The sequence below is a fragment of the Argentina anserina genome, chromosome 2, assembly GCF_933775445.1.
Source record: "Argentina anserina chromosome 2, drPotAnse1.1, whole genome shotgun sequence".
Taxonomy (NCBI): Eukaryota; Viridiplantae; Streptophyta; class Magnoliopsida; order Rosales; family Rosaceae; genus Argentina; species Argentina anserina.
The window spans coordinates 7,272,180-7,286,859 of NC_065873.1; the positions used below are offsets into that span (position 1 = coordinate 7,272,180).

The 14,680-nt window shown below is 36.5% G+C and overlaps 1 protein-coding gene across 1 annotated transcript; it reads left to right on the forward strand.

The window, feature by feature from the left end:
• The first annotated feature begins 11,927 nt into the window (after positions 1-11,927).
• On the forward strand, positions 11,928-14,275 carry LOC126784983 (cysteine protease RD19A-like). Its single transcript, XM_050510549.1, has 4 exons — positions 11,928-12,415; positions 12,519-12,638; positions 13,418-13,664; positions 13,775-14,275. Exons 1-4 carry the CDS (start codon positions 11,951-11,953, stop codon positions 14,041-14,043), a joined length of 1,101 nt encoding a protein of 366 aa, XP_050366506.1. The 5' UTR covers positions 11,928-11,950; the 3' UTR covers positions 14,044-14,275.
• The last annotated feature ends 405 nt before the right edge of the window (positions 14,276-14,680 follow it).

The window sequence follows — 14,680 nt, forward strand, 5'->3', positions numbered from 1 at the left end:
CCGAAAAGGCTTGAAATTTGTGAAAAGACCGTGTAAGGGGGGTTGCGGAGGTCGTGCAGGGGATGCGAAGGAGCCCTGCAGGGGACTGCAGGGGCTCGGTAGGGGGGTTGTAGGGGTCTCGGCAAGGGGCTACAGGGAAGCTGTAGGGATCTCGGCAGGGGGGTTTGCAGGACAGCTGCATGAGTCTCGACAAGGGGGATGCCAATGGCCTAAGGGCCGAGCCAAGAGCTGGACCAATTTTTGATGTCATTAGGGGTAAAACCGAGCGGCAAATAGAACATGTTGGCGATACTGCAAAGGCCGTAATTCGCGAACATGTTATAGTTTGTTACTCCTCTAATCTTGTACGAGCGTTAGTTCAATACGAACTTTATGAAAAACATCACCATATTTTGAACCGGTGGAATATAGAGTACATTACATGGTGTGCAACACTTCAAATTATTGCCAAAATATGGTGGAAACATGTCATAACAAGACATTAATCAAGGCTTCATCATGCCAACGAGGCATAAATATGTTACAACAAGCATTGTCGGTTCAAAATAAAGCCGAGAGCAAATGCTCATGGCACGGAGTCATTCGGCGTTTTGCAATGCCAGTTTGCAAAGTTTTGATCAAAATCAATAGATGATGACCTAATCCGCCAAAGATTATGGAGAACTGAAACAGATGTATAATAACAACATTAAAGATTATATAAGTGTGCATTGTGCCACACAAAGATCGTGTAAGCTTGACTTATGCCACAATTAAAACTGTGGGTTTATGTAGGTGGTGTCATGTAGTATGTAATACGTTACATTGCATTAACATATTGTTTTTGATAATGAAACCATAATCACATCGAGACATTCTCGTATGTTTGTTTATTTGAACTACATGAAAATTTTTAACCAACAATTGGATTGAAATCTTAACCATAAATCAATTACTGATGCATCGACTAAGTAACATTAGTCACATAAACTTGAGAATAAACGGATATGTAGTCATTCAAATTATTAACCGAAGCATTTATGTTTCTTCTTTTTTTAATAACCGCAATGTATAATTATTTTGTATCAGTGTAATAGTTAGAAGATATTCTCATATTTTTCCATATAATGAATGTCTTGTTTCAAGAACTTCTCATATCTCACTCTTTTATATTTTGACCATAATGTTTCTATCTTTCAAAGAAACGATGTTGCACCAAAAGAAATTAATCTGGACTAGGTGCATAAACACATCCAACATGAAAATGTCAAATTTCAGGCGCATGTTGCGGTTGACAAGAGGGAAAATTCATTAGTATCAATACGATACAACTTCAAAATACTGAATTAGAGGTCAAGTCCCAAAGTATGGTAACTTAATTCAATAAACCGTGACAAATTCCGTCACAATGGTATAAGTGACAATTTCAGTCACAAACCGGTGGTATAAGCGACAATGTTAGTCGCAAACCAATGTTTGTTCCATTTTTTTCAAGCTTGTAGCTACACATAACGGCGATTACAGACAAGATACACATGAAGATTACGGAGAGTAATTCTCCTACAACATAATGATGGAAATATACACACTAATTTTAAAGGTGCAAAGATTGATTTTTTTTTCGTATATATATTCAAGTAATTCAACTATTTATCGAATTTCCGCTGAACAAAATTTGGGATATCAGTCAAGATAATGATAAATAGCATTCCAACAATAAATTTCCATACAAAATCTCACTTGGCCATAAATCCTTTTCTTTATGGTGTGTTTGGATGAAGGAAAGAAAGAGGGATTTTAATTAAAAGTGATGATTTTATAATTCCAACAGACAGTTCCCTCGTTTGGTAAGAGCATCTCCAACAGCTCCTCTAAAACTCAAATTATCCATATTCTAGAGAGAAAAACACCACATTTTTGCTCCAACATCTCATGTAAAACATTCTCTATTATAGAGAATATGGTAAGAGAGATAATGAAAATCTCTACATTTGTAGAATTCGTAAAACTTGCATAATTAAATAAAAAATCTCTAAACTTTATTAAAAAGTTTTATTCCTTAACCGATCTATTATATCACAAGTGAAGGTACATATATTGGCCTCCATATAGTTGATGAAGATCCAAAGGTGTGGAGGACAAGTCATGAAGATTTGATATGCAAAAGGAGAATTGAAGTTGTTTCCTAATTGGACTAGGAAAAGATTATGGTTTGTTTATCCTACCAAATAAGTCTCCACCGATTTGATTATGGGTAGATTGATATATATTTGGGTATATAGAAATTGTTATAGAAAAGAGAATTATTTTAAAAGGTGTATTCCATATTTATATGGATTTTTTCCTTTTCTATCTAAAGTTGTATTAGGAGGGGATTTGGGCTTAATACCTATTTGTGCTAGGGTTAAGAGGGAGTTGCCGTGCTATATATATGTGGTATATAGGCAGTAGGTTTCATAGCCTCAAGGGATATACACGGACAAGAGAAAAAGAAGAAAAGAGGTGAATCTAAGGAGAGCTTAGTGCTAGGAGATCTGTGTGACTCCATTGAAGACCTTAGTGGCAACATCAACGTTCTTAGTGAGGTTGATCATCCGTGTGACTACAACGATCTTAGTGAGGTTGTATCGACACTTGAAGCAACGATCTTAGTGAGGTTGTTTCATGTTTGATTGTGATTATCAAGTAAAAAGTATTTTTACTTTTGAAATAACATTATTATTGATTAAGGTGTAATCATTGTAATATCGTTTATTCAATAGAAAAGTAAAATTCTTCTACATATTCCGCTACTATTACTCGTCATTGTTATATCTTGTATTTTCAATTGGTACCAGAGCAGGTCACTAGACGTACTTAGTGAGATCTGTGGGATTAAAGATGGAACGTCAATGATTGAATCAACCACCCATGTTCTACAGTATGGATTTCGCTCAATGGAAGCTTCAAATGAGATCCTTTATATATGGTATTGATTTTCATGCATGGAGAAGCGTTGAACGTGGATGGAAACCTCCAATGAAAGATGTTAATTCAAAAGCTACTGAGGGGACATCCATTGGTGAATTAAAAGACGGAAGATGAGTGGACTGAAAAGAAGATTAAGGCTAGTGAAGGAAATCACAAGGCTCTTAATGCTCTATATGCGTCAATGGGCAGAGAAGAAAGGAAAAGAGTTTAGAATTGCGTTACAGTCAAACAGATTTGGGATAAACTTTGTGTTTTAAATGAAGGTAATGATACTGTAAAAGAACAAAGATTACAACAATATTATTCTGAAATCGATGCTTTAAAAATGAGAGATGATGAAACTATTGATGATTTTTATAGTCGTTTTACTGATCTCTCTAGTTTATGTGAAAGCCTTGGAAGACCTTTACAAGAATCTGATATTGTAAGAAAAATATTACGGTCTCTTCCAAAGTCTTACAGGATGAAAAAGACAACGATTCAGGAACAATATAATCTCAACACATATTTTGTGGACTTGTTGATTGGAAACCTGAAGGCTTGGGAGATGGAGCTTGAAGAGGATGAAAGACCAAAAGGTATGAATTCTAAAAATATTACTTTAAGTGTTACAAAAAATCCTAAATCAAGCTCTGAGGAGGCTGAAATAAATGAACTGTTGATTTTAGAATTTGAGAAATTTTTGAGTCAGAGAAAGTCATTTTCAAATGAACAAAATAATCAAAATTCTAGGAGGAATTTTAATGGAAATAATAGGCGTTTTGAGAAACGTAATGATAATTACTCACAAAAGAAGTATGAGTATGGAAGTAGTAGTAATAGTAATAAGAAGTGTTATACTTGTGGTAGCATTGGCCACGTTGCTACTAACTGTGGAAATAAAAATTTTGATTCAGGTAATAAGGCTTACAAGTCCTCTTGGAGTGATGATGATGATAGTTCCCTAAAAAGGGACAAAACATTTGCTCTTGTGTCTTCTTTCTCTTTAGATTATGCAGGTTCAAAAACTGAGGATGAAGAGGATCAAGAAGAAGATGGAGAAAACAACTATAAGGATAATGAGATGTTTGAATATCAAGCAAAAGTTATCAAGGCTGCTGAGAAAATTTCAGAAAAGAATGTTCTATTAAAGCAACAAGTGGAGAAGCTGGAAGGTGAAAAAATGGAATGGGAAATGGAGAAACTAAACCTGAGAAAGAAAAGTGACAATGGTGATCATGTGCTTGAAAGAAAACGGCTTCTAGCAAAGATTCAAATGCTCGAGGATGAGGTAATCGAAAAAGACAATCTAATTGATTTATTAAACTCTAAACTTGGCAAGTTGCAGGTTTTGCTTGATGGAACAGATAACAAGGTTGGAAAATTTCAAAATAGTTCTAAATCGTTATCTGACATTTTAAGTTCAGGGAAGAGCTACAATGATAGAACCCGACTTGGATATACTGGTAAGTCTAGCTCAAATAGAAATTCTAATTTCTCTACTAACTTTGTTCGTGAACAAACAGGTTCAAAGGCAAGTGAAACATATGTTGGAAAACATGAAAAAACTGAGAATATTCATACTTCTTTCAATTCAAAAGTGATCAACTCGAATGATAGATATGAGAAAGATATTAAAGATATTCGAAGTAAGTTGGAACAACATGATCAGTTTTTACTTGATATTTCTCACTTTGTCGGTTTATCTAAATCTTATAAAGAAACTAAGCAGGATGTGAAAAAGACTCAGAGATATCCAGGTAAGAAAGTTTGGAGGAAAAAGGAAGACCAGAGTCACATAGAAGCTTATTGTGATATGTGTTGTATTGATATAGATTATGAATCTGATGATAAAGAAACTAGAACTGTAATTGACTCTATAAATGTAACTGCTGATCATTATGTGGATTTGTTTGAATTATCTAATGATGGGTTACCAAGAACTAATAATACAAATGTGCAGTCACAGGGAGAATCAAGAGGAGTTGATAAAAGTTTACAACCTGCAACAAAACTTCGTACAGTTTTTAAACAGGTTCAAAAAGATCATTCAACTAGAGATGTCATTGGAGAAGGCATTCAGACCAGAGAAAGGACAATGGAAATTGTGTCACACAGAGGAGAAAACGCAGAAAGCTCCGACACTGAAAATGTGGAAATTAACAAAGCTCTAGTAAGTTTTATTAAAGAGAAAGTTAAAGGAACTAACGCTGAAATTGCAGGTTATTCTGATGCAGATTGGAGAGGTAATCTGCAAGGTCAGAAAAGTACTAGTGGTGGTTGTTTCTTCGTTGGTAAGAATTTAGTTGCACGGCATAATTAGAAACAAATTTGCACTCATTGTCTACAACAGAAGTTGAATATGTTGCTGCATGTAGTTGTTGTACACAAATGTTTTGGATGAAAAATATGCTTAAGGATTATGGTATTCCGCAAGAAAAGCGTGTTATATTATGTGATAATACAAGTGCTATTAGTATTTCCAAGAATCTTGTTCAACATACTAGAACTAACCATATTGATATATGTTATCATATCATTCGTGAACTTGTTGATAAGAATATTCTATCATTAGAATTTGTTTCTACAAATTATTAATAGGCAGACTTGTTTACCAAACCACTGGATACAGAACGCTTTCTGACCTTACGTAATGCCATTGGCATTTGCTCCCAATATTGACAAATAACAGCTTTGGTGAGTACATATGTCAAGGTAACATTTCCTTGTCCTTGATCTTATCTTACTATAGATGAGTTACTGCATTTTACCTGTTAGTTCTTTAGGGCTCTTGACATTGTTACTTTGGATCACCCATCCAATGTTCTCGGATATTATTCATGATCATTAGCCTTTATGTTTGATTCTCACGTACACATACTTCATAGTAGTGGACAAATCTGAGTTGAGTCACCTAATCAGGAGCCGGTGTAGTTGAATACATGTTATAGATTGTGACTGCATGCGGAAAAAAAATGTGTAAGGAATTTGTGCATGCAGTCTTAGGCCAGGCTAGTTCTACATCTCCAGGAGTTGACTAACTACTCGACTCCTAGAGGAATGGACTGATTTGGTCTCCCCGGAGGATATGATATGTTTAGGCCAAGCTAGCTCTCCTCTCCAGGGATTGACTAACTACTCGATACCTGTTGGAATGGGCTCGCTTGGTCTCCACGGTGGCTGGAAAAAAAAATCTCAGCAATGTACTGAGCTTATATTATCAAAATAAGAAAAATACGAATTATGATGTTATAAGGTGATTATATGGAGAGATTAAGGGGGAGTGTCGTTTAAGTTGGCTTGCGTATTTAATCACTCCTCTTTTTCATTCCCATTATGAAGTATATTCAAATGCACATCACATCTTGCTATTGGCTAATGATTATGCATATTACTCGAGGATGTTTGTTTGTGTGGTTGATAAAGTGTATTGTCTTGCTCAACAAGAATGTTTAGGTCATTGTATTAACTCTTACTATGGTTGGATGATATGCTTGGACCGTTTGTGTTACTGTGATATTATGGTCTCTGTCATGCCCCTACAAGTAGTGTTGAGAGCTAAGTGCATGTAAGGTCTTAAAATGGTTTATATCCTTAGAGTGGTCTGCCTGTTTCTAATTTATAGATTCCAAAATTCCCTCATGCCTTGAATAGTATCTATGTTGAGTGGTTCAAACCAACTTTTCTTTAGATTCTTATTTATTAGTAGTCGTGTACTAATATATATGTGATTTGCATGCAGTGGCTATTTGTGAAAATGCATCTAGAGTTTGGTTTCCATGATAATTGATTATATGGAAGTATATAGAGTATTGTACTTCTTACCTGTGTGGTTTTCTTGCCGTGTGCTTGATTTTTATGATGTGCATTCTTTTATGGACGGATATCTCTTATATGTCATAGTTATTTTGAGATAGTAATATCTATGCATCTGACTTCTTGCACATGTCTGTAAGGTTGGACCAAAATCTATTCCCGAAGCGGCTGTCATTTTGAATGCTAGAGTTTTATTTGAATCATGACTTATTTCTTCATCATGCATATTGAGGCTTTACTCTTTGATCTCTATGATACTAATGTCTTGCAAGCTTTTGTGAATGGAGCACTCGTCATGAGATTGAAGAGGATGATGTTCAGATTACTTTCTCCTCCTTTGGCTTCATCAACTTAGGGGGAGAATCAAGTCCCTACGACATTAGTGTTTATGTTTAAAGTTTGTTTATCAAAAAAAAAATTGTACTTACATTGTTCATAGTGGTCTTGTAGGTACTTGATGGTGAAAGTTGCATGGAAGGCCAAAGGGGGAGATTGAAGGTACATATATTGGCCTCCATATAGTTGATGAAGATCCAAAGGTGTGGAGGACAAGTCATGAAGATTTGATATGCAAAAGGAGAATTGAAGTTGTTTCCTAATTGGACTAGGAAAAGATTATGGTTTATTTTTCCTACCAAATAAGTCTCCACCGATTTGATTATGGGTAGATTGATATATATTTGGGTATATAGAAATTGTTATAGAAAAGGGAATTATTTTAAAAGGTGTATTCCATATTTATATGGATTTTTTCATTTTCTATCTAAAGTTGTATTATGAGGGAATTTGGGCTTAATACCTATTTGTGCTAGGGTTAAGAGGGAGTTGCAGTGCTATATATATGTGGTATATAGGCAGTAGGTTTCATAGCCTCAAGGGATATACACGGACAAGAGAAAAAGAAGAAAAGAGGTGAATCCAAGGAGAGCTTAGTGCTAGGAGATATGTGTGACTCCATTGAAGACCTTAGTGGCAACATCAACGTTCTTAGTGAGGTTGATCATCCGTGTGACTACAACGATCTTAGTGAGGTTGTATCGACACTTGAAGCAACGATCTTAGTGAGGTTGTTTCATGTTTGATTGTGATTATCAAGTAAGAAGTATTTTTACTTTTGAGAATAACATTATTATTGATTAAGGTGTAATCATTGTAATATCGTTTATTCAATAGAAAAGTAAAATTCTTCTACATATTCTGCTGCTATTACTCGTCATTGTTCTATCTTGTATTTTCAACAAGGCTTGAGAGAAGGATTAGATCGGAATTCATCAATTATCAATATTGTAACAAGACTCGAACTCATCAGCTCATGTTTATGTTGCCTTAACACCTTGTAGTAAGTGTGACAATTGTTAAAGTTCTTAATGTAGAAGAAACCATTGGCAGGGCACATTGAAGCATTGGCACACCAACCACAACCCTCAAAATCTTTATTGGAACACTGAGCAATAAGCATCTACTTATCATTCCTTACATACACAAACATGAACCCCACTTCAATTGCATATAGACATAACTTGCTCTCGAACGGTATGATGTTGATAGGTGATAAGCCTTTATCACTCTTTAATTAAACATGATATGATCAGTCTCTAACAAAAATTGGATTTCCTTATGAGTTTTCGGACATATGAGAATTACTTAAATAATTTCTAGGTGACTTTTGTTGAGATATAGTGGCTGTAATTTTCTTTTCTTTTTTTTACTCTCTTACCAATTGATCACTTAGTTTATATGCTCTCATTGTTCTGCATATCTTTTGTTGAGATATAGTGGTTGTATCTTTTTTTTTACTCTCTTTGAGATTGATTATATTCTAGGCATTAATCCGCATAATATGAGCTATGTGGTCGGATTTGGCAATCTATATCCTCTATGTACACCACATCGATTCCTCATAATTAGATGAAATATGATTGTAAAGGTGGATGGATTCGTTGATACTCAACCCCCAACATCATTAAGGGAACAATGGTTGGGGTCCCAACATGGATGATGGCTTTAAGGAGGTGAGGAATAATGTCAACCTTATGGAACCAACTATTGTAGGAAATGTCGGTTTAGTAGCTCTAGCGGTTGTCTATGTTATCAGCCAACATCAACAACAAATGCATTTTTACCCACGTCTTTCCACTGCCATAAACCACTTTCATTTTGTTGTTGTTTGTTTCCTCTTCGTATATCAGTTGTATGTGGCTGTGATTTTAATGACTAGTTCCATTTTATGAGGGATTAACATCTACGGTCACTTAGGAGTTGAGCACTCTCATATGAAAGGTTTGCTCTCTTTGAGGGATTACCATTTATTGCAGTGGCGTAGCCAGAATACTAAATCGGGTGGGTCAAATTTTGAACGCTTACTAAACACAATATAGTTTAATAATTAAATTACATAATATGAAAATTGATTGTTCCAAAGAGAATTGCACAAATTAGAATATTGGTTATTAATTAATCTCTCCAGACTAACTCTAATGGTTCATGATGATTGATCTAATTTTGAAATCCATCCATGTTTTGAGTATCAATAAAATGACCATAAGCTAGGTGAGCGAGCCAAATTGTTTGAATTTTAATTTAATTTTATTTTATTTCAAAAGACAAAAAGAAAGACAAACTCTGTATCAAATATAAATAACGACATAGAAATATGAGTAAATAGTTAAATTGGTTTGGATAAAATATTAGTCACTTCTCACAGTTTTACAAACTCGACAGTTTACTTCTTCAAGTTTCAATTTCAAGTAATCACTTCTTATACTTTTTAAATTCGAGCAATCTAGTTATTCCGTCATTTTTCCATCGAATTTGAGTGTTAAGTTGTTTTTAAGACAAACAGAAATTAGATGAACTTAACACCCAAATTAGATGGAAAAATGACGGAATGACCAAATTGCTCGAATTTGGAAAGTATAAGGAGTGGTCAGTCGAAATTGAAACTTAAAAGAGTAAACTGTCGAGTTTGTGATAGTTTGAGGAGTGACTAATATTTTGTTCATCTTTTTTTTTTTTAAGATTGAGTAAATAGTTATCAACTTAAATAGAGAAGTAATTATTGATTACTTGAGTACAAAATGTAGTAAAAACTTAATAGAACGGTGGAACGTGGTCGTGCAATTTACCAAAACTCAAAGTCTCAGTAAATTGACCAGTCATGAAAAGAATATTCTATTTTTGTCGGGCAATTGAAGGTATTATTAACCATGGATGTCGGGAACATGAAACACTATTTTAACCCTTTTTCTCTCTTTTTATTCTCAAATTTAATCCCAATGTATAGTCATGTACACAAAGTCACAAACTGTACATAATTTTAACCACCATCTAATTATCAACCACGTTATTGACGTCCTGAATTGAGAAACATAAGGGATAGGAGGCTTCCATGGCTCTATATACCACCGTCATGGGGTCAGGCCTGAACATTAGGGAGGATGGCTTCAGTCTCCTTCTACAGCTGCATAATCTATTGTTACGACCGGTGTTTTTGTCGATCCGACCCGACTCCGCCTGACTCGAATTGTGGTGGAAATCTAGACGCGAAAAACTTTAGAGACGAGACTGGGTTTGTAGGAGAGGCCTCAACGAAGTACGTATTTACTTGTATAGAAGCCTCAATTTCAGATGAAATTTTTTTAATACAATTTACTATCAGCTTTTAATTTTACGTACAAAAAAAGAAAAAAATCATTGAGCCACAAGTTTTCCTTGAATAAAAATAGATGTAGACAAGAAGACCTCAATATTGGACACGAGTTTTTTGTAACTATTTTGCTATAGTTTTCCTAGTTTTTAACTAGTGGTCGTGTCCTATATAATAGTTCACTGATATGACTATCTTTAATTTCATATAAGTCATATTTTGAATTGTATTATATTGAGCATGAAGTGAGGCTTTCCCAAGAGTGAGGCCTAATATTCTTGTCTTGGTTCTCTTGCCCAGGGGGATTGCAGCTCAAACTTTAGTGATCTAACATACATGCATGAAATTACAATTAAATAGATCGGTGCTGCCTTGTGCAAATTAATTAAGCTAACTATTTTCATGTGATTTTTGGAGGTAAGAGACTAATTCTGATTGTATAGTTCATGTTATCCAGGGTCGATCGCGAATTCGTGCATACATTCATGTGGGTTTTCTTTTCTTCATGCATTCGTGCATACGTCTTTCAGTTAGAGTGATTTGGTTGTGGTCAATTTGTTTGTGATCTTTACGAAAATCTACATGTGACCCCTTGCAACAAAGCCTAACTAGCTGAGGTTGTTGACTCAAGTCTTGGTTAATTAAATTTCTTTAGTTGATCCTTAAACAACTTCTGTTCTCAAATCCTTACATTATGTTGCAATGAAATTTGAGCATACTTCACTGGTTACTTCCACGCAAGAAACCTGTTAGTTTGCAAGCAATGTATATATACGTCGTTTGCATGCCCACGACTTCAAACACTATGTTATCTTTACATGGCAGCCCAACTCTTAATGACCTCATCACTCACACAATGCATTACAACTAAGCATTCTCGCAAAACCCTCAAGTTGTCAAGACTCAAGACCATTACTAAAACCCACGAGTATCTCAAGGGCGATGTTCTCCAAACTTAGAGAGATTTATTTTCATAAAACAAAACTCCTAGTTTTTTTAGTTAGTTCCGGATATCCGTTATAGCATAACCGTAAAGACCTAAAATCCGATTGTTATTCTAACTTAGTTTTCATCATTCGTTAATTTGTGTCTCTATGCATAGATACCATACGTAATTTGTTTCATTAAAAACTTACCCGTCAAACTCTGAGCAACGAATTGTGTAGTTCTCTTCAAACCAGCCAAAACAAGTCTCCATCGCCAAAACAAAAATCGCCGACCCAATCAGGACGAACAAACAGAAGCATCATCCAACTACCATTCAACTCCCCGCACTCCACATCCGCCACGCGTCCTCCTCCCATTCGTTCCCCATTACCCACTCCCGTAAGCTATCTACCCGCATCAATCTCCTACCTCACTCTCTAAATACCCCGCGTCCTTCTCCCAATCCCACCCCTCCAGAACCCCTAATCTCTACTCTGACTCACTTCCAACGGTCCAGATCCATTACCCCCCAAATCCGTACCGCAGACGATCACACACGTCGTCGTCCTCCACAGCTTTATAAAACAGAGTTGAAAGCCCTCCATTGCTACCATTCCAATTTTCTCAGAAAACATGAACCGATTCCTCTCTCTCTTCCTCCTCTCCTCCCTCCTCCTCTCCCTCGCCCGCGCTGACGTGGACGGCGGCGATCCGCTGATCCGCCAGGTCGTTGACGGCGCCGATGAATCCCACCACCACGATCACGACGAGATGCTCGGCGCCGACCACCACTTCTCGCTGTTCAAGAGCAGATTCGGGAAGTCGTACGCGAGCCAGGAGGAGCACGACTACAGATTCGAGGTGTTCAAGAGCAACATGAGGAGGGCCAAGAGGCACCAGAAACTTGACCCGACGGCCCAGCACGGCGTCACTCAATTCTCCGATTTGACTCCGGCCGAGTTCAGGAGGAGCCATTTGGGGCTCCGCGGGCTCAAGCTCCCGGCTGACGCCAACACGGCGCCGATTCTGCCTACCGAGAATTTGCCGGAGGACTTTGACTGGAGAGAGCGTGGAGCTGTTACTGAAGTCAAAAATCAGGTCCTTAATTAATTTCAATTGTTTTTTTTTCTATAATTAGGTTCGGATTAGTTAATTACTGAATTAATTAATTTGGGGATTTTGTTTTGATTTGGGAAATTAGGGTTCTTGCGGATCGTGCTGGAGTTTCAGTACCACCGGAGCTTTGGAAGGTGCACACTTTCTTGCGACTGGGGAGCTTGTGAGCCTCAGCGAGCAGCAGCTTGTGGATTGCGACCACGAGGTTTGACATTTTTTTCTTTTTCATTATAATTTCTGCAAGTATGAAAATTTCGCGACTTGAATATTGTTGTTGTTTGGTAATTAACAGATTAAAAGTTAATTGGTTCGATTATTATGATGAATAATCCTCTTTTACCCATAATTTAGATGTAGTAGTTTAATTTAGTACCATCAGGATTTCTGAGAACAAAAAAAATTCTGACTGGGTTATATGCGAGTCCCACATGGAATGAGATATCTTAGAGCTATGTGTTGAGAGAATAGTGGACACTTTTGAATAATAAATGACAATCTAAGCTGGATGTCATCACTGACAATGGGCTGTTGAGATTGGAAGTTCACTATCAGATAGATAGATGTATATATCTTGCCCCTTGTTTTCTATGATTCTCTAGTCAAGTACAAATCTAAGCTCTACCTAGAAAGCTTTATTTAATATCTTTGGATGTAGAATTCCTACACACATATATCAGATAGAAACAAGAAAGAACAGTGGTCCAAGTATTGTGCATATATCTTGCTTCTATTGGCATGCAAAGTTCTCAAATTTATTGGCATACGATATAATACACTTTGGAATTAGGTACTTTGTTGTATGCAGATACTGGTTAACATTCAATATAAGTTCATTCAATTGTACTGGAGAGTACAAATGTATGTTCATGTTAAGCATATTATTCTGTATGTATTGCTTGTGTATTTGCCTTGGAAATGTGGATTTGAACTTGAGATAGGATGTCTCCCAATTGCTATCTCTTACTCGTGTGTTGATGTTGACAGTGCGATCCAGAGGAGGCAGGTTCATGCGATTCTGGCTGCAATGGTGGGCTCATGAACAGCGCCTTTGAGTACACTCTCAAAGCTGGTGGACTGATGAAGGAAAAAGATTATCCATACACAGGTACTGATCGTGGAACCTGCAAATTTGACAAGACCAAAATTGCAGCCAAAGTTTCCAACTTCAGTGTTGTCTCCCTTGATGAAGAACAAATTGCTGCCAATCTTGTTAAGAATGGCCCTCTTGCTGGTAATTTACCAAGAATTTTGGTTTTTTGTTTATCTTTTTTATTTTTTTTTAATCAGGAAAATTTTAAGTAGAATAGCTATATATTCATATTTGACATTGTTTATATGCAGTGGCTATTAATGCTGTGTTCATGCAAACCTATGTTGGTGGAGTGTCATGCCCCTACATTTGCTCAAAGAGGCTGGACCATGGAGTTTTGTTAGTCGGTTATGGTGCTGCTGGTTACTCACCCGTCAGAATGAAGGAGAAGCCGTACTGGATCATTAAGAACTCATGGGGTGAGAATTGGGGAGAGAAGGGATTCTACAAAATCTGCCGGGGCCGTAATATCTGTGGTGTCGACTCCATGGTTTCAACTGTTGCTGCAGTTGAGCTATAGGTGTCACCCTAAGTTATACTGTTATTTGTGGTCATGTTTCTGTTCTGTATATACAAGGATTATGACATTTACTGGGCACATCCATAGGCGACTTCCAAATTATCTTCCATGTTTAAATATTCATTGGGTGTCCAAACAGCTTAAATGTCCTTTTAGTGTGGCATGTGTTTGTGATGTAACTTTCCTTTCGAGCTTTCTTATGGAGTCATTATATTAATCTACACTTTTAATCTATGGATGCGCACATTGCTCTCTAAAATCACGAAGCTAATGTACCATCGAAAGGATTGATGGTAGTCCATCTATTTGCCTCAAATGAGCTCTCAACCTACAAGGCAAACCATTGTTTCATCTTGCTCGTTCGTTTCACGTTTGCTCTTTTGGTTATGATTCAGGTTCGTAACATAGCATTGCATATTTAATAGGGTGATTTATCATTCTCCATCTCTCATTCTGTTTTAAATCTGCAGTCGATCTTGAAAGGGCATTCGACTAGAGTGCAATTCAAGTGAGCTACTTGCTAAAGTCGGTATGTGTGTGACAATGATTAAATTTTGTAGTTCATACAAGGGTTAAACAAACTACAAGGTCATGACGTCGTCAAATTTTGCAGGCTGCCATCGTATGAAGAGAAGGT